This window comes from Grampus griseus (assembly GCF_964374135.1).
Source record: "Grampus griseus genome assembly, chromosome: 1".
Taxonomy (NCBI): Eukaryota; Metazoa; Chordata; class Mammalia; order Artiodactyla; family Delphinidae; genus Grampus; species Grampus griseus.
Genome location: NC_139017.1, coordinates 92387832 through 92415260, shown reverse-complemented (window position 1 = coordinate 92415260; position 27429 = coordinate 92387832). Strand labels below are relative to the sequence as shown.

At 35.3% G+C, this 27429-nt stretch overlaps 1 protein-coding gene across 9 annotated transcripts in view; it reads left to right on the top strand.

Moving 5' to 3' along the window:
• The window catches only part of RNPC3 (RNA binding region (RNP1, RRM) containing 3), an 83582-nt gene that overhangs the window by 4606 nt on the left and 51547 nt on the right, over positions 1-27429 (top strand). For 7 of the 9 annotated variants that reach the window (XR_014296692.1, XR_014296693.1, XR_014296694.1 and 4 more), the window contains exons 3-14: positions 1209-1327; positions 2196-2279; positions 2697-2808; positions 3912-3980; positions 7012-7154; positions 9936-10061; positions 12742-12893; positions 14830-14991; positions 23681-23775; positions 23863-23921; positions 26206-26338; positions 27042-27113. Coding sequence is in view for 3 of the 9 variants with exons in the window: in XM_082653792.1 (XP_082509918.1) it covers positions 1209-1327; positions 2196-2279; positions 2697-2808; positions 3912-3980; positions 7012-7154; positions 9936-10061; positions 12742-12893; positions 14830-14991; positions 23681-23775; positions 23863-23921; positions 26206-26338; positions 27042-27101 (1314 nt within the window). In the remaining 6 variants the exon portion in view is untranslated. The remainder of the gene's footprint in view (positions 1-1208; positions 1328-2195; positions 2280-2696; positions 2809-3911; positions 3981-7011; positions 7155-9935; positions 10062-12741; positions 12894-14829; positions 14992-23680; positions 23776-23862; positions 23922-26205; positions 26339-27041; positions 27114-27429) is intronic. The other 2 variants (XM_082653793.1, XM_082653794.1) reach the window with 2 other exon arrangements.

The window sequence follows — 27429 nt, the reverse complement described above, 5'->3', positions numbered from 1 at the left end:
GAGATGATTTTTTAAATTAGGGTGCTGGATTAGATAGAGAGGACCAATAATAGACCTCTGGAGCATGACAGCATTAAGAGTTTGAGATGGCATAAGCCACCGTGATTGAGGAGTAGAAACAAATGAGCTGGGAAGAAACCTGTAGGAAATTATAGTGTCTAGACACCAAGTGAAGAACATGTATGAAGGAGGGAGTGGAGTGATTGCATTAAATGCAGTAAAATGAAGATTGAGAATTGACCATTGTTGTGGCAGTACAGAATTTGTTGTTTATGACAAGCAGTGTCAGTGGACTGATTAAGGCATGAACCTGATTGGAGTGAGTGTGAGACTGGATGGGCAGGGAGGAATTTTAGATAGAGGGCATAGATAATTCTTGAGTTTTACCGCAAGAGTAATTTAAAGCGAAGTGAGGGTGGGGGCGGGTGGGCGAGAGTGATAAGTTGGATCAACAGATGAAGAAAAAATATTTTTTAGGATGGGAGAAATCAGACTATGTTTGTATGCTGATGTCGATGATCCAATAGAGGACAGAAAATTAGCAATGTAGGTAGGAACACACCCTGTACAGTTCCAGAGAGCAGAAGAGAGGCTGGGATTTAGTATACAAGTAAAACAACTAGATTTAAATAAAAACATGGATTGTTAACATGTGATGACAGATAGAAGATAGAATATGTGGATGCAGAAGCTGGTAGATGGAAACTTATGGTGGGAAATCTGAAGTTCTCATCTTGTTGCTTCAGTTTTCTCAAAATAGGAAGCAGTATCCTAGGCTAAAATAATGTGACAGGAGTATTGTGAGGTTGAGGAAGAAGGAAATAGTACGAAATATTGTCTTAGAGATTGGTAGAAAAAATGAACTAATATATTTGACTGTGGCTTCCTTAAGGGTCATCCTCAGATTTGTGGTTATGAATTTAAAGTGAGACTAGCCCAATTCATTATGTTGGTTTTTCTAACCATTTTCAGCTGCCTGGGTATAGGCAGCATTGTATTTAACCAGATCTTAGTTTTCCTAAGTGATTGGAAGCAGTTGCTTAATAAGTAATGAAGTCTTGGCAGCCTGAGATGAGAAATGGGTAAGAAATAGCCAAGGAAATGTTACGAGCGTTAACAAAAAACATGTATAAGTTATTTATATATGGTCTCTAACAAATAATTTTGGTACAGTTATTAATTTTTTTTTTTTACTCTTCCAACTGAAGGCATTGACAAGACTTCATCAGCTGAAGCTTTTAGGTCATACTTTAGTTGTTGAATTTGCAAAAGAGCAAGATCAGGTTCATTCACCATGTCCTTCTTCAAGCACTGAAAAAAAGAAAAGGTATGTAGATAGGTTTTCATACATTTTAAAAGTGTTTTTTTTAATCCGTTGTATTGCTCTTGGATTGTTTTCAGACTAGCAGGTAAATAATTTGAAACAGTAAATGGTTATATCTCCCTACTGAATCTAGTACATTAAAGCAATGTATTTGTTCATTCAATTGTGCATTAGGAACCTGAGTATTGATTTAATATTAGGAATTAATCAATGTGAAGTGGGAAAAGAGTAGGGGGAAAAGCATTCAACTTTAAGTGGAGGGAAGGTAACTAGTATAAAGTCCTTGTGTTAGATATCGCAAGGTGTCGTGAATAGGCGTGGCCTGGTATTTGGGTCCCAGCTGTTAATTCTTTGTAGTTATACAACCTTTATAAATTTGCTTTACACCAGTGGCTCTCAAAGTATAATCCCTGTACCAGCTACATCGTCTAGGATCTTGACTGAAAGAAAGATTCTTAGGCCTTAACCTCGTCCTACTGAATCAGAAATTTGGGGTATTGGGTGTGGGGAGGAGGATAGGCCCCAGCAGTCTGAGTTTTAACAGACCCTCATTGATGTACATTGAGGAAATTTGTGTGCCACTGATTTATACCATGTGAACTTCAGTTTTGGTGGGGTGGGGGTGTCAGTGAGATTTATCATACCATCTTCATAGGGTTGCTGTGAAGAGTAAATGAAAATGTGCCATGCCTTCTATAATATCTGGAATAGATACTCTTTTTTATTGGTGTTTACTTAAGAAATAGTTGAAAGGTTTACTTATGGAACTGTTTTCATAATGCCCTGTTTAAAAAGATAATATGTCATTTTTGTATGCAATTTTTCATTCTATTTCTAAAGGTAAGATCAACTTTGATTCTGTATTTCTTAGGTCTGATGATACTGTGGAAGATGATAAAGAAAAGAAAGAACTTGATTGTTTAACCATAGAAAATGGAATTGCACCAAACCATGGGTTAGCATTTTTTTGTTTGTATTTCATTATTCTTTTGGTTTTGTTTTGGATAGGTGGTATATGTGGGGGATGTGTGTGTATTGCAAATAAGATAATTTTTTAAAGAACATTTTATTATATATCGTGCATATTTTTAATGTGTTGATTAAACATACTGAGCTCTAAGAGTTTGTCACTGAATTTGGTTCCATTAAAATGTTCAAAGTTGTAAGATATTCTCTGATAAGAAATGCCATATTGTTCTATAATGCAATCAGAAGGCAAGTTTCTTTTTAAATGTAATCAATTGGATCTTTTAGGAACAGAGTACTCTTACTGAATCATTTGAGCAATTTGTATGTTATTAGGTTACCTAAAATGAGTTATTGATATGAAACTTATTAAAACACAATAAGCATTTTTAAATATTTTTTTTAGGCTGACTTTTCCTCTAAATTCATGCCTCAAGTATATGTACCCACCACCTTCAAGCACAATTCTAGCAAACATAGTAAATGCTTTGGCAAGTGTGCCTAAGTTCTACGTACAGGTAAGTAGAATAAAACGTTCCTCAAAGTAAATACTTGTATAACCTTATATGTTACTTTTCATGCTAATTCTCAAACTTTTTTTAATAATAGTATTACACTAATTCCTGTAGGGACAATGATGTTTCAGTATTTTAAAGGTGTCTTAGTTTGTCCTGCTATAACTAAGTACCATAGCCTGGGTGGCTTTTAAATAATAAAAAATTATTTTTCACAGTCTAGAGGCTAGAAGTTGGAGATCAGTGTGCCAGCACGGTTAGGTTCTGGTGAGGGCCCTCTTCTGGGTTACAGATGGCCGTTTTCTCTTTGTATCCTCATGTAGCTGAAAGAGGGTGAGAGAGCTCTCTCTTGTGCTTTTTATAAGGGATGCTAATCCCATTTATGGGGGTTCTACCCTTATGACCTAATTACTTCCCAAAGGCCTTATGTCCTAATGCCATCCCATTGTGGATTAGGATTCAACATAAGAATTTTGGAGGGGGACACAAACATTCAGTCCATTGCAAAAGGTAATAAAAAATTACTACATTCAAGTAAAGGCTTTTATAAACTATAGCTTAAAAATACTAACATGTTTAGTATTAATAATACTAATAAACATAAGCTAATTTGGGAAATACAATTTCTGGTAATTCTTTGTTACTTTAGCATACACCTTTTCCTTTCTTAAAGGAAAGGACATAGAGGACCCCTCAGCAAATGCTTGAAAGTACTGACAATAAAACGTACTTTTAAGTACAAAATATAGATGATACTTATCTTCTTTGTTGTACTTCTCTGTGTTTCATAATTTCACAATAATCAAGGGAAAAAAACAGTTCAGTAAATTTTTATGTTGTAAGAACATGACATTTTTAATAATGAGAATAATTGTATTTGTAGAATTGACAAATATTTTAGGAAGGCTAATCTTCTGAGATACACCAGTGCCTGAGATATACTAGTTTAGCCCTGTCCTGGGATTATAAAGGCAAGAGGTGGTCTTTCCTTTGCACTAAAGTAATGAATAGTGTTATTGCAAAGTTTTTAAGTACATAAAATATCAGATATGAGTTGAATCATCATTTTTCTATTTTATTTTAAATGTTTTACCACTTTTATTAAGGTGCTTCATCTTATGAATAAAATGAATTTGCCCACACCTTTTGGACCAATTACTGCAAGGCCTCCCATGGTAAGAAAGCTCTTAGAATTTTCAAGATTCAAAATTTCTCTTCTTGAGGTGAAATTATTGAGGCTAAATTTTACAAATGTTGTGTCAGTGACCTCTAATGTGTATTGAAAATGAACAAGTGTAAAGTTAACATAATAATAGTCCAGTGGAGAATTGAAAGTGGGAGAAAGCCAGAACATTAAAGAGATGCTTTAATTTATGCATCATTTCTGCCAGTGTTGTTGTTCAGGCCTTTGACCTAGGATGTTGTGCTATCCTATAGGACAGTTACATTTAACATACTGAATTGCCTAAAATTTCTATCTTTCTGGTTTTATTTAAAAGGTTGATGATTTTCTATTAGAATTTACTGTGCAGATCTATCAATAATTTCAATGGTAGGCTATGTCTGCTCTTGAATAATTTTAGTTATTATTGGGTTGGCCAAAAAGTGCCTTCAATTTTTAAGTAAAATAAAAGACACATTTTTCATTTTCACCAAGAACTTTATTGAACAGTGTATTTACCGTTTTGTTCCACTACCTTCTGCCATATTTCAGGCAACTTCATAATTCCATCTTCCCAAAACTTTTTATCTTTTTGAGCAGAGAACTGTTTGTTCCAGATGCCTTTTACAGTCTTCCAGGGAATTGAAATTTTTTCCATTAAGAGAATTTTGTAAAGACCAAAATAAATGGAAATTGAAGGTGCAATGTCTGGTGAATACGGTAGATGTATCAGAACTTCCCAGCCAAGCTGTAATAGTTTTTGCCTGGTCATCAAAGAAACATGTGGTCTTGCGTTATCCTGATAGAAGGTTATGCATTTTCTGTTGACTAATTTCGGGTGCTTTTCGTCAAGTGCTGCTTTCAGTTGGTCTAACTGGGAGCAGTACTTGTTGGAATTAATCATTTGGTTTTCTGGAAGGAGCTCATGATAGAGGACTCCCTTCCAATCCCACCATATATACAGCATCACCTTCTTTGGATGAAAACCGGCCTTTGGTATAGTTGGTGGTGGTTCATTTTGCTTGCCCCACGATCTCTTTCGTTCCACATTATGGTACAGTATCCACTTTTCATTGCCCATCACAATTTGTTTTTAAAACGGAACGATTTCATTACGTTTAAGTAGAGAATCGCATGCGGAGATATGATCAAGAAGGATTTTTTTCACTGAACTTAGGTGGAACCGAAACATCAATGCGATTAACATAAGCAAGCTGGTGCAGATGATTTTCATTGCCCGATTTGGATATTTGGGGTATGTCGGCTACTTCCCGCGTGCTATGACATTGATTGTTCTCAATTAATGTCTCGATTTGATTGCTGTCAACGTCAACTGGTCTATCCGACTATGGAGCATCGTCCAGCAAAACTTTGCAAACCACTTTTGACACATTTGACCAGTCACAGCACCTTCTCCGTACATTGCACAAATCTTTTTTTGCATTTCAGTTGCGTTTTTACCTTTCTTGAAATAATAAAATATAATATGCTGAAAATGTTGCTTTTTTTCTTCCATCGATATTAAAATGGCCACACAAAAATTCACCAGTTTTGATAATTTTTTTTTTTAAATGTACGTTGATATGACAAGCTGTCACAAACAAAATGGTTTCAAATGAAGTTAAAGACAGCTAACCGCTAATAGAGCCATCTTACGGAAAAAAACGAACGAACCTTTTGGCCAACCTAATATTTTGCTATAGTACTCTTAGTACTTTTTTATTTATTTATTTTTTATTAATTGGAGTATAGTTGATTTACAATGTTGTGTTAGTTTCAGGTGTATACAACAAAGTGAATCAGTTATACATATGCATATATCCACTCTTCTTTAGATTCTTTTCCCATATAGGCCATTACAGAGTATTGAGTTTCCTGTACTATACAATAGGTTCTTATTAGTTATCAATTTTATATATAGTAGTGTGTATATGTCAACCCCAATCTCCCAATTTATCACTTCCCCCCGTTGGTGATAAATTTGTTTTCTACATCTGTGACTCTTTCTGTTTTGTAAATAAATTCATTTCTACCATTTTTTTAGATTCCACTTATAAGTGATACCATATGATATTTATCTTTCTCTGACTTACCTTCACTCAGTATGACAGTCTCTGGGTCCATCCATGTTACTGCAAATGGCATTACATCGTTCTTTTTTAATGGCTGAGTAATATTCCATTATATATATATGTACCCTTAGTACTTTTTTTTTTTTTTTTTTTGTGGTACGCAGGCCTCTCACTGCTGTGGCCTCTCCCGTTGCGGAGCACAGGCTCCGGACGTGCAGGCTCAGCGGCCATGGCTCACGGGCCTAGCCGCTCCACAGCATGTGGGATCTTCCTGGACTGGGGCAGGAACCCACGTCCCCTGCATCCACAGGCAGACTCTCAACCACTGCGCCACCAGGGAAGCCCGAGAGCTAACATTTAAATAGAAAATTTGCTTTTGTATTGTGTATTGGTTGCTTTTCTAATGTGTATACTATTAGCTGCATAATTTTTCTTTATAACCCCAACACCTCAATTCCTGGCACATTGCAAAGATTATGCTAGCTGCTATTAACAAATAAAACTCAAATCTTAGTAATTTAACACAATACAAGTTATTTTTTGCTCGTGCCAAGTTCATTCCAAAAGTAGGGCAGAATGGTGTTCTCCTTTACTGAGTCACTTAAAAGATAAGTTATCTTCATTATTTGCATTCCCAAGTTGGTGAGGACATCACCATGCAGCCTGCAGATCAAGAAGAAAGAGAGAATTATATGTGTGGGAGTTTTTTATGCTAACATTTCATTGACTAAAATTCAGGGGAAATCTAACTGCAAAAGAGGTTTGGAAATTTAGTCCAGCTAAGTGCCAAGAAAGAAGAAACAAGTTTTGTGATCAGCTAAAGGCTGCTAAGACAAGTATTTCATCAATATATGTTGAATGTGTAGAAGAAAATCATGAGGTAGAGAGATGTGAGAATCATGTATCTGAATGGAAATGGTTTTCTAAACATCATAGATTACCATAGTATTTTTGCTTTGTTCTTTTAATTAGTATGAGGACTATATGCCACTACATGCTCCTCTTCCACCTGCATCTCCTCAGCCACCGGAGGAACCTCCTTTGCCAGATGAGGATGAGGAATTATCTAGTAAAGAATCAGAATATGAAAGCAGTGATGATGAAGACCGTCAAAGGTTTGCAATGTCAAATAATATTTGTTTAGATTCTAAGAAACATAGAATATGGGAGAGAGATTCTCTTGCTCTTCTTAAGTTTTGCATACACTTCTTCATAATTCGGGGTCTTTAGAATTTGTCCATCCCCAACTCCCCATCATGCTATAGATTAAGACCTGAAACTAGATATCAAGACTTACGAGAACATTTTTGTATTATGAGTAATTTTTTGGATTGATGATTATGGTATACAGTTTATCCTTTATTTATTTATGACTTCAGCATCAATAATTACAGTGCTTTTATGGTCTTCTGAAGACAGCATGTGCAGAATGGTGAAAAATTTGAGTCTCTTGACATGCACATTCCTAGATGAGGTAGAACAAGGTGACATTCTGCCTTCTTGCTTCAGCTCTCATACCGTAAACAAGTGTCTTTTTCACTGTCTATTTGTACCATGTTTTGCACATTTTTGTGCTGTTTGTTGTTGATTTTGCTGTTTAAAATGGTCTCCAAGCATAGTGTTGAAGTGCTGTCTAGTGTATCCAAGATCAGGAAGGTTGTGATGTGCTTTATGGAGAAAATGCTGTGTGTTAGATAAACTTTGTTCAGGCCTGAGTTATAGCACTATTGACTGTGAGTTCAATGTTAATGAATCAACAATATATATTAAATAAGGTGTTCTTAAACAGAAACACGCGTAAAACTAGGTATGTATTGATCAACTGATGTGAGCACATGCTTGCAGGAACATCAGTGCCCTAGGGGCAGTGATCCATTATTTACTAATTCAGTGTTTGTGGAGACTTTACAGAACAAAATTAAGTTGTATTTCTGTTTTTGTCAGCTTATTCCCCTGGACTTTATTCACCTCAGAATAATTTCTAGAGCAATTCTATAGGATTTTATACAAAAACATTCACAAAAATTACTGCAAATGAATTATTCTTTTATTAGTTGTTCTTGATGATCTACATATATTTTGTTTAAAGATTCTGGCAAAGAGCAGTAAATTGTTAATAATATTCAGGTATATAATCCACAGCATAGCCTAAAACAGGAATTGCTAAACATTTTCTGTATAGAGCCAAAGAGTTCTGTTGTAGTGGAAAGCAGCCATAGATGATACCTAAATAATTGGATGTTGCTATCTTCCAATAAAACTTTTTATTTAAGAAAAACAGACACTGACTAGATTTGGTCCTTTGGCTGTAATTTGTCAACCCCTAGCCTAAAATACCTGTGTAGGCCAATGATGGGAATCTTAGGCAGATATGCACAGAAGCAACCAGATACAGAAGGAGTGGTTGACAGGAGTCAAAATCCAAGCAGAGAATCTAAGCAACATATACAAGTAATCAGCAGCAATTTGACTATTACTGAGGCAACATCCACTTGAGTAGTGGCTCCATATATTTTCTCTTTCTTAAGGAAGGAGTTATGTTGGAACTACTAAAATAGGAGTGAATAGAGTATCTGTCTTGAATAGAGACAATAAGGAAGGCTGGCAGTTCTTAATAGACTAACTTGTTAAATAAAGAATGTAGAACATTGCAATGGGCTAATTACTTAACCTGTAAATTTTATTTTCTTTATAAAAATAATGATAGTAATGAGAAATGCTTTAATAGGCTAGCTAAAACCATTTTTGTTTTTGTTTATTTAGGTTTCCATTTAGGGATGTAGTGAGGAATTCTGCTAATTCATCTTGAGTCATGAGAACAAAGCCTTTGCATGAACTAACCTCTGGTTTCATGCTTCTCTGTTATCTTCTGGAAATATTATAAAATATGCCACTATGTCAGCAGATGTCTATTGATTAGTTACTTAACATATGCCTTGCACTGTGTAGAGCCTTAGTATACTTTGGGTGAGCAATCTATGAATATAGACATATATTTTGTATAACTGGATTTATTCATAAAATTTTTGGTAAACTGTGATTGTTAAGAGGCTTTAAAAATTTATAACATGTTTTCATTTTTCCTCGCTTAAGTAAAAAAGGTTTAAAACTTATTTTAACCAAATTCTTCTTCACTACATTTTACTGTGCTTGTTTTGCTTTCAAATTTCGCAAACTTAACTCTGGAGAAGTAGAGCTGTGACTAGTGGTTTTTGAACTTGCTCTGTGGAAGCACTATATCTGATCCTGTGGAAGATCCAAGAAAGCCTAGACAAGATCTATTCTAAATATTATTCATAACCATAATGGAGATAAGCTATGTATAAGGTATCAATTGTCACCCCTTGATTGATTAAGCTACTTCAGAGTATAGTATTTGAAAACTGTTCTCAAGTATCTTTTTTATATAATGATGCTTTCCAACAATTATGTACAAAATATTTTTAAGTAAAAGTACTTAAGTCCAGTTCTCTTTAATAATTAGAATATGAATCAAAATAATTTTACTACGTTCGTAAGGTCTTTTGAATATTAGTCAAGAAAAGAGCAATAAAGTTACAGAGATTATATTTAGTGTATTTTGTTTAACTTTTTGGCATCAAAGTTCAGTCATTTGGGTAACTAATAATTTTTTTAGTAAAACATATCTTTAAAAATTGCAATTAAGGAAATTCCAAATTCCTTCAAACAAAGATGAAAGTTGAGCAAGGAGATTTGTAACTTGAGCTTTTGTCAGATTGATTATATCTTATTTGATGGCTTAGAAATTATACTTATGCCATGTAAATCATTTTATAATTTATAAGCTCAATACAAATTTGTTTAACAAAAGCAGTTGTAGATAGCTATGCTTCTACACAAAGAAATCTTTTCTACTTTTCTTTCCTCCAATGTAGAATGACCAAACTAATGGAACTAGCAAATCTTCAGCCCAAAAGACCAAAAACAATAAAGCAGCACCACGTGAGAAAAAAGAGAAAAATAAAGGATATGTTGAATATACCATCATCTGCTTCACACGGGTAATTTTGTTTTGGATTGTTTTGTTTTGGATAAGGGTTTTGTATGTACTTTGTCTGATTGCTTAACTCAAATCATACCTCACTCTGACTTTTATTTCATCAGTCCACTGGTTTACCAGTGACTGCTTATTTGCCAAATTCACAAGTATCCTTAATTCTCAAAGTTGACCAGCATTTGATACTATTGACTACCCCAGGTTTCAAAATTGTCCACCCTTAATTTTACATTCTTTTTTTATTTCTCATCTTACTTCCTCTCTTCCTTCCTACTTTTTTCTTTTGTGACTTTCTCTTACTCACTTGCTTTTTTTTTAAATACTGGATTCCATATACTCCTGTCCATTGTCATTTTCTGTTCATATATTTATACTCCTTATTAATATCATTAATTTTTTTATGGTTCACCTGTTGCAGCTAATAGATTCCAAATCTCCATCTCTAGATTTAACCTCCTGAGATCTAAAATCTTCATTTCCAGCTTCCTATTTGCATACTCAGAGTGTCTTGTAGGCACTTAAGATATTATCCAAAACAAAATTCATTTACTTTCATTATCTCTTTCTCCTCCTGCATTCACAGTTTTGATGATGGCATCCATCACCAATGTGTTTATATGAAATTTTGTTAATTTCTCCTAACTCCACTACCTGATATCAAACATTTTTTTACTTCGAAGTACCCTACCTGGTAAAAGTTCACATGGCTTAGCACACAGGACCCACCTTTAAATATTTATCAAATATGTGATACGTTCTCTGCTAAATATTATGGGGTTTGGATCACTCTTCCAAAGCTCAATGCTATCTTTTCAAACAGTGAGTTAATAGTCTTATGGGTAAGTAAGCCATATGCATAGATGACTGTTGCATTAGCAATTATAATAAATGACATAAGAAGAAGATGTAATTAAGAATGAAGTGTTGTGAGGAAGGAAATGTCACAGCCAGTCAGGAAATCTGGAAAGACTTTAAGAGAGAGGAGACATTTGAGCTGGGCTTGAAGGATGAGAGGCAAAACTTAGGCAGGGAAGAGATATCCAGTGTGAATGAAAAAGTGAGTTTCCAGAGGTAGGAAAATTTGGTGCGTAGGAATAGAAATGATGAAAGGGAAAGCTGGAAGGATGTGGAGAGATCTGCCTTAAATGTTAAGTTATGGTGTTTGAATACATTGAGGGAGCCATTGTAATGCCACTGATATTAAAAACAATTAAGAATTTCTTTCAGACGTTGTCACCTTGTAATAAACTTTCCAGGAAAATTATGTAGATGTTGGGTGATGGTCAGGGCTATGGGTACGAAAGAATTTTATTAGGTATAAATTAACTTCTGACTATGTCTTAAACTTTCAGTTAGAGTAGAGAAATTGCCAATGAAATAGTACTTATTACTGTGTATTTAGTTTGAAATATATTGTCCTTTTTTTCCTTTTTCACCGATTATCTGACATTTTGCTTAACAAATTTTCTTTGAAATTATGGCAGAAATTTTACTTGCCTTTTTGCCATGCAATTCTACGTATTTTAATATCTTAATCAGATGAAAATTGCCATTAATTGCAATTTTAATTTTATTCAGCTTTTCTACAATGTAAATTTCCCTTGAACTTGTAAGTAACTTTATAAATAGAGGAAGAAGTTTGTTAAAATGATCTTTTTACATTTTTAAAGGAATGGGTCTTTGGGTTTTTTAAAATTATTATTTCCTGTTAAGTATACATAATATGATGCATATTTCTCACCTATGTATGTTTTGACATCACAGTCCCATGCTTTTGATCTGTAGCAGCACCAAACAATTAAAAATTAATACAGTTGACCCTTCAACAGCATGGGTTTGAACTGTGTGGGTCCACTTATATGCAGACTTTTTCTCAATAAATACTACAGTACTACATGATTTGAGGTTGGTTGAATCCCTAGATATGGATCCACAGATATAGAGGAACCATGGATATGGAAGGCTGATGAAGTTATATACAGCTTTTCAACTGCTGCAGGGTTGGGGCCCTTAACCCCTAAGTTGTTCAAGGGTCAGCTGTAATGTGAACCAATTAAATTTTCCAATAGCCACATTAAAAGATAAAATTAATTTTAATAATATATTTTATCCAACTGATTATATCTGAAATGTTATTTTAACATATAATTAATATAAAACGTTATTAAAACGTTTTGTATTTCTTTTTTCACACAAAGTTGTTAAACTCTGGCGTATATTTTGTACTTAGAGCATAAGTACAGCAACATTTCAGATGCTTATTAGCCACATGTGGCTTGTGGCTACTGCATTGACCTGCATAGGTTTATTATATATAGTATATAGAATACAGTGCATAAAATGCTTACATTAAACATAGAATGAACTTTTTTGCTTATTGGTAAATATCCTGAAGTTTAGAATCAATAGTCCTAAAGTCCTATCTCTGTCATTTACTGAGTGACTTTATGCAATTTCTTAACACCCTTTAGCCTCAAACTCCTTATCTGTCTAAACTAGGAATTTAATAATACCTATATGAGAACATTTGTTAGGATTTATTGAAGTTAAATGTAAGTTACTTTGTTCAATGCCTATAGTGTGTTTTATCAGTGTTAGCTTTTTAAATTTAAAGTTAATATGAAATGTTTTACTCAAAATTTTATTTGCAATTACAAAGTAATGCTGTGATTGTTTGTAAACAGCAGTTTACATCCAGTGTTGTTACCTTCGGATGTATTTGACCAACCACAACCTGTAGGTAATAAAAAAATTGAATTCCATATATCTACCGACATGTCAGCTGCATTTAAGAAAGATTTAGAAAAAGAACAAAATTGTGAAGAACAAAATTTTGGTAAGTGTATTCTAGTTCTTTAACATGCTATGTAAAAATTCTTCTCAGTTTTTTTTTGTATTAAAATTAAATTTTATATGTTTCTGTTTTTTTAGTATTTGTGAATATATTTAAAATATGCAATTAGGTCTTTGTTAGTGTCTTAGAATACTATCCATTTTAAACTTTTTTATATAACTAAAATTGGAGCTTAGTGGTAAGATTGTCACAGTTACCTTTTGCTAGTAATGAACTCTAAGGTGAGGCTTACTCTCATTTTTGCTGATGTTTAAAAGAGTTTCTTGTATTGATCTGTTTTTTCATTGCTTATTATATGTGATGCTCTGGTTTTATTAGTACAGTTGTATTATTGGTTAGGAAAACAAGCCGTGTGATTATTTTTTGAGTTGTAGATTTCATGTAAATTTTTTTTTTTTAATCCAAAAGACATGGAAGCTTATTTACAAGATACTGTTCATTAAGTTTGAAGATAATGTATTGAAATTACAGATTTTTTTCTGCTTATTTTAAACATTAATTTGATGTTATACTACAGTGGCATTTCCTTGTTCTTTAATTTTTAAATTTCAGAAATAATACCAGCTTATAGAAAATATAATCAAAACAGGAGCATATAAAGTTTTAAAAAGTTAACACCTCAAACCCCACTGTTCCCTATCCCAATACTTAGAGATAACCATTGTTAATAATTCGGTATGAAAATAGTCCTTCCAGATCTTATCCTATACTTGTGTATAAACATTTTTTTCCCCTTCTTTTTTTAAGTAGCCATCATGGGTTATTTTTTTATGGCTGCATAGCACTCCGTAGTATAGTTATAACAATCTTTATTTAATTATACTCTATTATAGAAGTTGAGGTTGTTTCCATTTTCTTTATTATTACAGCAAATTCTGGAATTTACATTTTTGTACATATATCTTTGAGCACTTGTGTGAATATAGGATAGAGTTCTAATAAGTATTGCAAATGTACTGAGTGATAAACTGTAACTGGTTTTACTTCCTGTCTCTCTGATGGTTAGTGAGAATGCATTGCCTTTTCAGATAGCTCCTTTTTTGTTTGTTTCAGTATTTATATTTTTGTATGGTTTTCTTTCTTATCTCATGACTAGTCACCCCTTGACACAAATTTTTATTTTTTTAAGTTTAATTTACTCAAGGACTTAGACCTTTGTGAGGTGGGGACAATTGTCCCATTCTGCATCAACGTAGAGTAATGCTGAATTAACAGTAAAAACAGTTTTAAAAGTGTTTTTTCTTACTGATGCCTTCAGACCACAGGAGGTCTGTTGGTACGATGGCTTTTCTATGTTATGAGGAGACTTTTATAATCCTAAGTATGGCATGTTATTTGCATCATTTTCAGAGCTTTTTTAGGGTTTTGTTTGTTTTTTTAGGTAGTATAACTGGAATTTTTCTACTGAATGTTTAATCCTGTCCTTCCCAACCCTCTCCCCCAAGTCAGTTTAATTTTTGCTGAAGCTAAGATTCATGTTTTCTGAATACAATCCATTATGTTGCTATGTTGTAAATTTAAAATTTATAATGGTTTTTAATTTTCCTAATTGAATAATTAAGTGTGCAAATACTTCTTTTTCCTGACTTTGATTAGGATTGGCTCCTTTTTTTTTCCGTGGTGGGAAGTATAATGGATGTTTTTTTAGTACCCTCAAATGGAAATGTCTTCTTTTATGATTTTCATGTTCTAGTGGCAGAGTTGAGTAGTCATTGATAGAAACCATATGGCCTGCAAAGCCTAAAGTATTTACTGTTTGAACCTTTATAGAAAAAGTTTGCTTATCCTTGTTTCAGAGTATTGAGAAAAACACCAAAGAGTTTTAGTGCTAGAATATATCTTAAAAATTAAAAATGGAAAAGAAAAACTGTTTTGAAGGGAGGGATTTTTAATGGCTGATGTCAATGTTAACTCTTAGACTTACCTGCTTCTGAAGTTGATGCATCCAATATAGGATTTGGAAAAATCTTCCCAAAACCAAATTTGAGCATCGCAGAGGAGATTAAAGAAGACTCTGATGAAATGCCATCAGAATGTATTTCTAGAAGGGAGTTGGAAAAGGGCAGAATTTCTAGAGAAGGTAATTTTCATGAAATAAATGAGCATTTATTCCATTTTACATTTATTTGGCCCTTCAGAAGCAAACCAAATCTCTTCATGTTGTTTACTTTATTCAAAGCACATGCTTCAAAACATCTCTCCAGTTAATGTTTTTGTTTGTTTGTTTGTTTTTTGTCTATACATGTATTTTTTATTTTTTTATTTATTTTTTAACATCTTTATTGGGGTATAATTGCTTTACAGTGGTGTGTAAGTTTCTGCTTTATAACAAAGTGAATCAGTTATACATATACATATGTTCCCATATCTCTTGCCTCTTGCATCTTCCTCCCTCCCACCCTCCCTATCCCACCCCTCCAGGCGGTCACAAAGCACCGAGCTGATATCACTGTGCTATGTGGCTGCTTCCCACTAGCTATCTACCTTACGTTTTGTAGTGTATATATGTCCATGCCTCTCTCTCGCTTTGTCACAGCTCACCCTTCCCCCTCCCCATATCCTCAAGTCCGTTCTCCAGTAGGTCTGTGTCTTTATTCCTGTCTTACCCCTAGGTTCTTCATGACATTTTTTTTTCTCTTAAATTCCATATATATGTGTTAGCATACGGTATTTGTCTTTCTCATTCTGACTGACTTCATTCTGTATGACAGACTCTAGGTCTATCCACCTCATTACAAATAGCTCAATTTCATTTCTTTTTATGGCTAAGTAATATTCCATTGTATATATGTGCCACATCTTCTTTATCCATTCATCCGATGATGGGCACTTAGGTTGTTTCCATCTCCGGGCTATTGTAAATAGAGCTGCAATGAACATTTTGGTACATGACTCTTTTTGAATTATGGTTTTCTCAGGGTATATGCCCAGTAGTGGGATTGCTGGGTCATATGGTAGTTCTATTTGTAGTTTTTTAAGGAACCTCCATATTGTTCTCCATAGTGGCTGTACCAATTCACATTCCCACCGCAGTGCAGGAGTGTTCCCTTTTCTCCACACCCTCTCCAGCATTTATTGTTTCTAGATTTTATGATGATGGCCATTCTGACTGGTGTGAGATGATATCTCATTGTAGTTTTGATTTTCATTTCCCTAATGATTAATGATGTTGAGCATTCTTTCATGTGTTTGCTGGCAGTCTGTATATCTTCTTTGGAGAAATGTCTATTTAGGTCTTCTGCCCATTTTTGGATTGGGTTGTTTGTTTTTTTGTTATTGAGCTGCATGAGCTGCTTGTAAATTTTGGAAATTAATCCTTTGTCGGTTGCTTCATTTGCAAATATTTTCTCCCATTCTGAGGGTTGTCTTTTGGTCTTGTTTATGGTTTCCTTTGCTGTGCAAAAGCTTTGAAGTTTCATTAGGTCCCATTTATTTTTGTTTTTATTTCCATTACTCTAGGAGGTGGGTCAGAAAGGATCTTGCTGTGATTTATGTCATAGAGTGTTCTGCCTATGTTTTCCTCTAAGAGTTTGATAGTTTTTGGCCTTACATTTAGGTCTTTAATCCATTTTGAGCTAATTTTTGTGTATGGTGTTAGGGAGTGATCTAATCTCATACTTTTACATGTACCTGTCCAGTTTTCCCAGCACCACTTATTAAAGAGACTGTCCTTTCTCCATGGTACATTCCTGCCTCCTTTATCAAAGATAAGGTGACCTTATGTGCGTGGGTTCATCTCTGGGCTTTCTATCCTGTTCCATTGATCTATCTTTCTGTTTTTGTGCCAGGACCATACTGTCTTGATTACTGTAGCTTTGTAGTATAGTCTGAAGTCAGGGACCCTGATTCCTCCAGCTCCGTTTTTCGTTCTCAAGATTCCTTTGGCTATTCGGGATCTTCTGTGTTTCCATACAAATTGTGAAATTTGTTGTTCTAGTTCTGTGGAAAATGCCAGTGGTAGTTTGATAGGGATTGCATTGAATCTGTAGATTGCTTTGGGTAGTAGAGTCATTTTCACAATGTTGATTCTTCCAATCCAAGAATATGGTATATCTCTCCATCTATTTATATCATCTTTAATTTTTTTCATCAGTGTCATATAATTTTCTGCATACAGGTCTTTTGTCTCCTTAGGTAGGTTTATTCCTAGATATTTTATTCTTTTTGTTGCAGTGGTAAATGGGAGTGTTTTCTTGATTTCACTTTCAGATTTTTCATCATTAGTGTATAGGAACGCAAGAGGTTTCTGTGCATTAATTTTGTATCCTGCAACTTTACCAAATTCATTGATTAGGTCTAGTAGTTTTCTGATAGCATCTTTAGGATTCTTTATGTATAGTATCATGTCATCTGCAAACAGTGACAGCTTTACTTCTTCTTTTCCGATTTGGATTCCTTTTATTTCCTTTTCTTCTCTGATTGCTGTGGCTAAAACTTCCAAAACTATATTGAGTAAGAGTGGTGAAAGTGGGCAACATTGTCTTGTTCCTGATCTTAGTGGAAATGCTTTCAGTTTTTCACCATTGAGGATGATGTTGTCTGTGGGTTTGTCATATATGGCCTTTATTATGTTGAGGAAAGTTCCCTCTGTGCCTACTTTCTGCAGGGTTTTTATCATAAATGGGTGTTGAATTTTGTCAAAAGCTGTCTCTGCATCTATTGAGATGATCATATGTTTTTTCTCCTTCAATTTGTTAATATGGTTTATCACATTGATTGATTTGCGTATATTGAAGAATCCTTGCATTCCTGGAATAAACCCCACTTGATCATGGTGTATGATCCTTTTAATGTGCTGTTGGATTCTGTTTGCTAGTATTTTGTTGAGGATTTTTGCATCTATGTTCATCAGTGATATTGGCCTGTAGTTTTCTTTCTTCATGACATCCTTGTCTGGTTTTGGTATCAAGGTGATGGTGGCCTCGTAGAATGAATTTGGGAGTGTCCCTCCCTCTGCTATATTTTGGAAGAGTTTGAGAAGAATAGGTGTTAGCTGTTCTCTAAATGTTTGATAGAATTCACCTGTGAAGCCATCTGGTCCTGGGCTTTTGTTCGTTGGAAGAGTTTTAATCACAGTTTCAATTTCAGTGCTTGTGATTGATCTGTTCATATTTTCTATTTCTTCCTGATTCAGTCTTGGCAGGTTGTGCATTTCTAAGAATTTGTCCATTTCTTCCAGGTTGTCCATTTTATTGGCATGGAGTTGCTTGTAGTAATCTCTCATGAGCTTTTGTATTTCTGCAGTGTCAGTTGTTACTTCTCCTTTTTCATTCCTAGTTCTATTGATTTGAGTCCTCTCCCTTTTTTCTTGATGAGTCTGGCTAATGATTTATCTATTTTGTTTATCTTCTCAAAGAACCAGCTTTTAGTTTTATTGCTCTTTGCTATTGTTTCCTTCATTTCTTTTTCATTTATTTCTGATCTGATTTTTATGATTTCTTTCCTTCTGCTAACTTTGGGTTTTTTTTTGTTCTTTCTCTAATTGCTTTAGGTGCAAGGCTAGGTTGTTTATTCGAGATGTTTCCTGTTTCTTAAGGTGGGCTTGTATTGCTATAAACTTCCCTCTTAGAACTGCTTTTGCTGCATCCCATAGGTTTTGGTTCGTCGTGTCTCCATTGTCATTTGTTCCTAGGTACTTTTTATTTCCTCTTTGATTTCTTCAGTGATCACTTCATTTTTAAGTAGTGTATTGTTTAGTCTCCATGTGTGTGTATTTTTTACAGATCTTTTCCTGTAATTGATATCTAGTCTTATGGCATTGTGGTTGGAAAAGATACTTGATACAATTTCAATTTTCTTAAATTTGCCAAGGCTTGATTTGTGACCCAAGATATGATCTATCCTGGAGAATGTTCCATGAGCACTTGAAAAAAATGTGTATTCTGTTGTTTTTGGATGGAGTGTCCTATAAATATCAATTAAGTCCATCTGGTTTAATGTATCATTTAAAGCTTGTGTTTCCTTATTTATTTTCATTTTGGATGATCTGTCCATTGGTGAAAGTGGGGTGTTAAAATCCCCTACTGTGAATGTGTTACTGTCGATTTTCCCTTTTATGGCTGTTAGTATTTGCCTTATGTATTGAGGTGCTCCTATGTTGGGTGCATAAATATTTACAATTGTTATATCTTCTTCTTGGATCGATCCCTTGATCATTATGTAGTGTCCTTCTTTGTTTCTTCTAATAGTCTTTATTTTAAAGTCTATTTTGTCTGATACGAGAATTGCTACTCCAGCTTTCTTTTGGTTTCCATTTGCATGGAATATCTTTTTCCATCCCCTTACTTTCAATCTGTATGTGTCTCTAGGTCTGAAGTGGGTCTCTTGTAGACAGCATATATATGGGTCTTGTTTTTGTATCCATTCAGCCAATCTGTGTTTTTTGGTGGGAGCATTTAGTCCCTTTACATTTAAGGTAATTATCGATATGTTTGTTTCTATTCCCATTTTCTAAATTGTTTTGAGTTCGTTATTGTAGGTCTTTTCCTTCTCTTGTGTTTCTTGTCTACAGAAGTTCCTTTAGCGTTTGTTAAAGCTGGTTTGGTGGTGCTGAACTCTCTCAGCTTTTGCTTGTCTGTAAAGGTTTTAATTTCTCCATCAAATCTGAATGAGATCCTTGCTGGGTAGAGTAATCTTGGTTGCAGGTTTTTCTCCTTCGTCACTTTCAGTATGTCCTGCCCCTCCCTTCTGGCTTGCAGAGTTTCTGCTGAGATACCAGCTGTTAACCTTATGGGGATTCCCTTGTGTGTTATTTGTTGGTTTTCCCTTGCTGCTTTTAATATGCTTTCTTTGTATTTAATTTTTGACAGTTTGATTAATATGTGTCTTGGCGTATTTCTCCTTGGATTTATCCTGTATGGGACTCTCTGTGCTTCCTGGACTTGATTAACTATTTCCTTTCCTATATTAGGGAAGTTTTCAACTATAATCTCTTCAAATATTTTCTCAGTCCCTTTCTTTTTCTCTTCTTCTGGGACCCCTATAATTCGAATGTTGGTGCATTTAATATTGTCCCAGAAGTCTCTGAGTCTGTCCTCAGTTCTTTTCATTCTTTTTTCTTTATTCTGCTCTGCATTAGTTATTTCCACTATTTTATCTTCCAGGTCACTTATCCTTTCTTCTGCCTCAGTTATTCTGCTATTGATCCCATCTAGAGTACTTTTCATTTCATTTATTGTGTTGTTCATCATTGTTTGTTTCATCTTTAGTTCTTCTAGGTCCTTGTTAAATGTTTCTTGCATTTTGTCTATTCTATTTCCAAGATTTTGGATCATCTTTACTATCATTATTCTGAATTCTTTTTCAGGTAGACTGCCTATTTCCTTTGCATTTGTTACGTCTGGTGCATTTTTATCTTGCTCCTTCATCTGCTGTGTGTTTTTCTGACTTCTCATTTTGCTTATCTTACTGTGTTTGGGGTCTCCTTTTTGGAGGCTGCACGTTCGTAGTTCCCGTTGTTTTTGATGTCTGTCCCCAGTGGCTAAGGTTGGTTCAGTGGGTTGTGTAGGCTTCCTGGTGGAGGGGACTAGTGCCTGTGTTCTGGTGGATGAGGCTGGATCTTGTCTCTCTGGTGGGCAGGTCCACGTCTGTTGGTGTGTTTTGGAGTGTCTGTGGCCTTATTATGATTTTAGGCAGCCTCTCTGCTAATGGGTGGGGTTGTGTTCCTGTCTTGCTAGTTGTTTGACATAGGGTGTCCAGCACTGTAGCTTGCTGGTCGTTGAGTGAAGCTGGGCGCTGGTGTTGAGATGGAGATCTCTGGGAGATTTCCGCCTTTTGGTACTATGTGGAGCTGGGAGGTCTCTTGTTGACCAGCGTCCTGAAGTTGGCTCTCCCACCTCAGAGGCACAGCACTGACTCCTGGCTGCAGCACCAAGAGTCTTTCATCTGCACGGCTCAGAATAAAAGGGAGAAAAAGTAGAGAGTAAGAATTAGTAAAATTAGGAAGAAAGAAAGAAAGAAAGAGAGAGAGAAAGTGAGAGAGAGAGAGAGGGAGGGAGGAGGGAAGGAAGGGAGGGAGGGAGGAAGGAAAGAAAGAAGGGAGGGACGGTGGGAGGAAGGAAGGAAGGAGGGAAGGAAGGAAAAAAGAAAGAAGATAAAGTAAAATTAAAGTAAAATATAATAAAGTTATTAAATTAAAAAATAATTATTAAGAAAAAAATTAAAACAAAAAACGGATGGCTAGAACCTTAGGACAAATGGTGGAAGCAAAGCTATACAGACAAAATCTCACACAGAAGCATACACATACACACTCACAGAAAGAGGAAAAGGAAAGAATCATAAATCTTGCTCTCAAAGTCCACCTCCTCAATTTGGGATGATTCGTTGTCTAAAGGAGGGAGGGAGGTAGGGAGGGATGGAGGGAGGGAGGGAAGGAAGGAAGGAAAAGAAAAGAAAAGAAAGGTTAAAGTAAACTAAAATAAAGTTATTAAAATTCATTATTAAGAAAAAAATTAAAAAAAAAAACAACGGATGGATAGAACCCTAGGACAAATGGTGGAAGCAAAGCTATACAGCTACTCACAAAAAGAGGAAAAGGGGAAAAAATCATAAATGTTGCTCTCAAAGTCCACCTCCTCAATTTGGGATGATTCGTTGTCTATTCATGTATTCCACAGATGCAGGGTACATCAAGTTGATTGTGGAGCTTTAATCTGCTGCTTCTGAGACTGCTGGGAGAGATTTCCCTTTCTCTTCTTTGTTCTCACAGCTCCCGGGGGCTCAGCTTTAGATTTGGCCCCGCCTCTGTGTGTAGGTCGCCGGAGGGCGTCTGTTCTTCGCTCAGACAGGACGGGGTTAAAGGAGCCGCTGATTCGGGGGCTCTGGCTCACTCAGGCCGGGGGGAAGGAGGGGTGCAGATTGCGGGGCGAGCCTGCAGCGGCAGAGGCCTGGGTGATGTTGCACCAGCCTGAGGCCCACCGTGCGTTCTTATGGGGAAGTTGTCCCTGGATCCTGGGAACCTGGCTGTGGCGGGCTGCACAGGCTCCCCGGAAGAGGGGCGTGGATAGTGACCTGTGCTTGCACACAGGCCACTTGGTGGCGGCAGCAGCTGCCTTAGCGTCTCATGCCCGTCTCTGGGGTCCGTGCTTTTAGCCGCAGCTCGCGCCCGTCTCTGGGGTCCGCGCATTTAGCCGTGGCTCTCTGGCGTTCCTTTAAGCGGCGTTCTTAATCCCCTCTCCTCGCGCACCAGGAAACAAAGAGGGAAGAAAAAGTATTTTGCCTCTTCGGCAGCTCCAGACCTTTTCCTGGACTCCCTCCCGGCTAGCCGTGGTGCACTAACCCCTTCAAGCTGTGTTCACGCAGCCAACCCCAGTCCTCTCCCGGTGCTCTGACCAAAGCTCGAGCCTCAGCTCGCAGCCCCGCCCGTCCCGGCGGGTGAGCAGACAAGCCTCTGGGGCTGGTGAGTGCCGGTCGGCACCGATCCTCTGTGCGGGAATCTCCCCGCTTTGCCCTCCGCACCTCTGTTGCTATGCTGTCCTCCGCGGCTCTGAAGTTCCCCCCTCCGCCATCCACAGTTTCCGCCCGCGAAGGGGCTTCCTAGTGTGTGGAAACCTTTTCTCCTTCACAGCTCCCTCCCACTGGTGCAGGTGCCGTCCCTATTCTTTTGTCTCTGTTTTTTCTTTTTTTCTTTTGCCCTACCCAGGTACGTGGGGAGTTTCTTGCCTTTTGGGAGGTCTGAGGTCTTCTGCCAGCATTCAGTAGGTGTTCTGTAGGAGTTGTTCCACGTGTAGATGTATTTCTGGTATATCTGTGGGGAGGAAGATGATCACCGCGTCTTACTCTTCCGCCATCTTCAGAACACCCTCCAGTTAATGTTTTTAATCACCACGTTTGGTTTTTAGTACTCATACTTTATAGGGAGGAAAAGTATCTCTCAGTATAATGTTTCCAGTCTATATTTATTTGGAAGAATGTTTTCATTCCTGAAACTTATATGACATGTTAAATCAGTGTGGCCCACAGTCTGGAATTCTGTATTCTGGATACAGTTGATAGACCAACACAGTACTATATCTGAGATGTATGCAGAGCAATTATTTGTCAAAAAAAAAAAAAATAGTTTTAACTATTTGGTGATTAAAAGCCTGTGTTTATGAATTTTATATCCTAATGTGATAGTTTTTTACTTCTTAACGGAGTTTTCTTGTTTTAGTATATTTTAGGAGAATATTTAGGGGTTTTAGATTGACATGTAACACATTATAATTTTTCCCATAATGGAAACAGACTTCCAACTGACATATTTTTGCCTAGAACATCTAGTTGTCAGGAAAGATGGTTATTGTCACTAAATAGGAGTAGCTGTATAGAGATTCATAAGCCACAGTTTGCCTGAAATACTTGATTATTACATATGAGTACTTTATTTTTACATTTGAGTATATTGGTGCTGGTAGTTTGGGAGATTGACTTTAAGCAAAATAATTACACAAATATTTGGTAGCAGCTTTATTTGCTTTAGTCTTTTTAATAAAGTAACTGATCTTAAAGTTAAGCTTTACAGAGTTTTAACAGAAATATTTTATTGGATAAATTTTAGTTATTCTAGATGCCTGAAAGTTTTAAACTTTTTTTCATATTACCACTTTAGATTTTTAATGGGTATTTTTATCCCATTAGTAACACTGCCATTAATTTGTATGGTTTTAACATTTTCTTAATGCTTATTTTGTCTATTTAACAGATATATTTGAATGCCACTATACTTTTTCTTTGAAAAATTGATGAAACTGTCTTAATTTTATATCCTTGTTTTGTTTTTATATAAGAAATGGAAACACTTTCAGTTTTTAGAAGTTATGAACCTGGTGAACCAAACTGTAGAATTTATGTAAAGAATTTAGCTAAACAAGTTCAAGAAAAGGTAAGTTGAAATTTATAAATTGGTTTTATTATTTTACATGTTTTTCCCCGGCTTTCCTTATTAGTCTTTTCCTTGTTGAAATTCTAGGACCTTAAATTTATTTTTGGAAGATACGTTGACTTTTCGTCAGAAACACAACGCATAATGTAAGTGTCATGTATATTCTCAAATTGTGTTTTGTTTTTAATCTGTTACAAATTAGTCCTTTTTTAAACATTTCCCCTTTAGAGATTAAAATTATATGAAGAAATTGCTCTTATCTTTTAGACATCTAGAGCAAGAGTCAGCAAACATCTTTTTAAATTGACAGTAAAAATTTAATATTTTTATACTAAAATATTATGGTGTCTGTCGCAACTACTCAGTTTTGTCTTTGTGGCATTAAAGCAGCTGTAAACAATACATAAATGAATATTAATGGCTGTGTTCCAGTAAAGCATTATTTATAGAAACAGCCCTCAATCCCTAGCTCTAAAGCAGTGGTTCTCAAACTTTAACCTGTGTAAGAGCTTATTAAAACCATGTCCTTGATCTATCCCTAGACTGATATTCCAGGTTGAAATAGGGCCCATGAATTTGTGTTTCTAAAATGTGTATGGATGATGACTAAGCTGCTGGTCCAAAGATTACATTTTGAAAACTAGCATTTTAATGACTCATCCAGGAATATATAGCAGTCAGGCAGAGTTTTTTAGATTCTTACCATGGCAGTAACTTCTCTTCGTTCAGTTGGGAAGGCTTCCAGTTTTATGAGTGCAAAAGAGAGGATATGATTTGTAAATGATATAAAAGCTAATGTTTGGAGTTAGAATTTCATTCTTTAAAATTTTATAATTGGTTAACTCTAAAGTATGTAAGACCTTGGCCATATAAATTAGAAGTAAAGAAAATTAGAAAAGGTAAGGAGAGAGACTTTTGAATGGAGGTAAATTAGAGAAATGACTGTAGTTAATTTTGCTTTAATTTTCATGTAAAACTAAATTTTTTTTTTTCTTGGCGGTACGCGGGCCTCTCACTGTCGTGGCCTCTCCCGTCGTGGAGCACAGGCTCCGGACGCGCAGGCCCAGCGTCCATGGCTCACGGGCCCAGCCGCTCCGCCGCATGTGGGATCCTCCCGGACCGGGGCACGAACCCATGTCCCCTGCATCAGCAGGCGGACTCCCAACCACTGCGCCACCAGGGAAGCCCGAAACTAATATTTTTAAAGTCTTATCTGGGCTATGTACCTTTTTATATAGGCATGCACAGTGAGCACCATGTCTTAAAAACCATGTCCATATTATATTCATTAGTGACAGATATATCTTATCAGGATACCAAAAGTTTGTGTTGCTGGCCATGCAAAATACTGGCCCTTTTTCTCGTTGCCGCCTTTGAATCATGATTGTAAGGGGAAAAAATTTAAAAATAGATAGTGTGTGTGTGTGTGTGTGTGTGTATATATATATAAATATATGTATGTGTCACAGATATATATATGTATTGTGTCTGTGCACACATATATATATATACATATATATATATATCATGTATATACTTTCTATTTCCAGTATTGCCTGCCATTAGAATTTGAAGGGAAGAGAAAATTCTATATTGAGAAAGCTGTACACATCAAAATGATAAATTGATAATTGTCTCCTGTGGGACTAGTCATGTGAATTTGTTAAAAAGGAATTTACCTGCATTTTTTGATACTTTAAACATTCTTTACATGCTTTTGCTAGTCTTATAGACTAAATGGTAGACAGTACTTTAGTTATAAGTTAGTCTGTTTTTTTAAGTAGTTTTGAGTATAGTTTCCTCCCCCAAAATGTTGAAAAATGAATACAGTAGGAGAATAGAAGACTACACTTGGAATACAAATTCTGGTTTGTGTTTTTGGCTTTAACTTTAGTGATCGGTGTGACCTTGAAGAAGTCACTCCGTCTCTACACATCATCTGTAAAATGGTGGTTTTTGACTACATGATCAGTGAAGTCCCTTCCTACTCTGAAATTCCGGGTTACTTTTCCATAGTTCCTGTCAGCCCTTTTATTCTTGGTCGTATAGTTGTTTTTTTTACTTGAGTAAATATCAGTAGTATTAAGTTGGCTGAATAAAACTGTTTAAAAATAGAGATATGAAAGAAAAACTTTGCTTTTATAGTTGCTAGTAATATGATTTTTAAATCACATATATTTATAATAGCTAAAAAAAGATAAACACATCATCAAAATAATTCTGTAAGTATTACCTACTTACAGAATCAATTTTAGAACAGAATATAAAATATAATTTTAGAAAGCCTGAGTAATGTGCTAATCAGATAGTATAGTCATTTTTATTCTGAAATAGCAAATTTTTAAATTGTTCAATGCATTCCCATTGACTTCATCAGAATTCTTTGACAATTCTTTGAGTCAAAACCATTTTTTCTTCCATGACTTCTAGGTTTGATATACGCTTGATGAAAGAAGGTCGCATGAAAGGACAAGCTTTCATTGGACTTCCAAATGAAAAAGCAGCAGCAAAAGCATTAAAGGAAGCTAATGGATACATTCTTTTTGGAAAACCTATGGTGGTTGTATCCTTCAAATCTGTCTGTTCCAAGACTTATGGATCAATAGTTTTTAGGAGTAAGAGTATAATTGAAACCAGTTTTTATATTATCCTTCATCTCAACAGCTGGCATTCTAGCTTGAGAATACTCAGTTATAAATATACTTAGTTGAGTCAAATGACAATGTTATTTAAATTTTTATTGGAAAATAAGCATCATGAGGTTATTAAAATCCAGCCAAGTCTAAACATTTTACTTAATACAGCTTAAAATATACATACTCATGCTAAGCCTAAGATACTATGGTATCCAGAAGTACATTTGGAATCGTTAAAGATATGATTTGTTGTAGTTTTATTATCTTATATTTTATTGTATTATAATTCATATTTATGTTTGAGAATTTAATAACAAAATATATCATTGACTTACCATCCTGCTTTCAGTAGTTAATGCAGTTTCAAACTAGAAATCAGTGGGATAAATGAAGGAGCAAAGGTCTAGGTGTAAAAAATGACTAAAAGAAAAGATAAATTTTTTACTTCTTCCCCAGATCATGGACAGCTAGGAGGCAGTCAACAAATATTTGATGAATGACTGAGTAGGAAAACAAATATAGAGATAAATTAAAAACTGTACTCCTACCCTACATTAGGAAGTTCTTGAAAATTCTTTAGAAAAGATTACTTTCATGTTTGTGAACAAAACCTTAATTTTTAAATATTAGCAGTTTGCTCGATCTGCTAGACCAAAACAAGATTCTAAAGAAGGAAAAAGAAAGTGTTAAAAATTAGTAAAGGTAAGTGTGGAGATAACGTAATAAAAGGACAAGACTTTCTTGAGATTAAAATTAAGGAAGGATAAAAGCCTGAGAGAATAGTAATTTGTGTACCTTCTAACGTTTTTAAAGGATCCTCCCTCTGATTCTTTCTGTCTATGCAGTTAATTTCCATTAAACTTCACAATTAAAACTATGGAATAAAACCTATTTGTATGTAAAAATTAAAATTGGGGAATGAATTTCATAAGAGTAGTGTATCTTTATTAGTCTTTATTTACTTTTTCTTCATAGAGTAAAGCAGTAGTTCTTAAATTTTAACATGTATTATAATCAC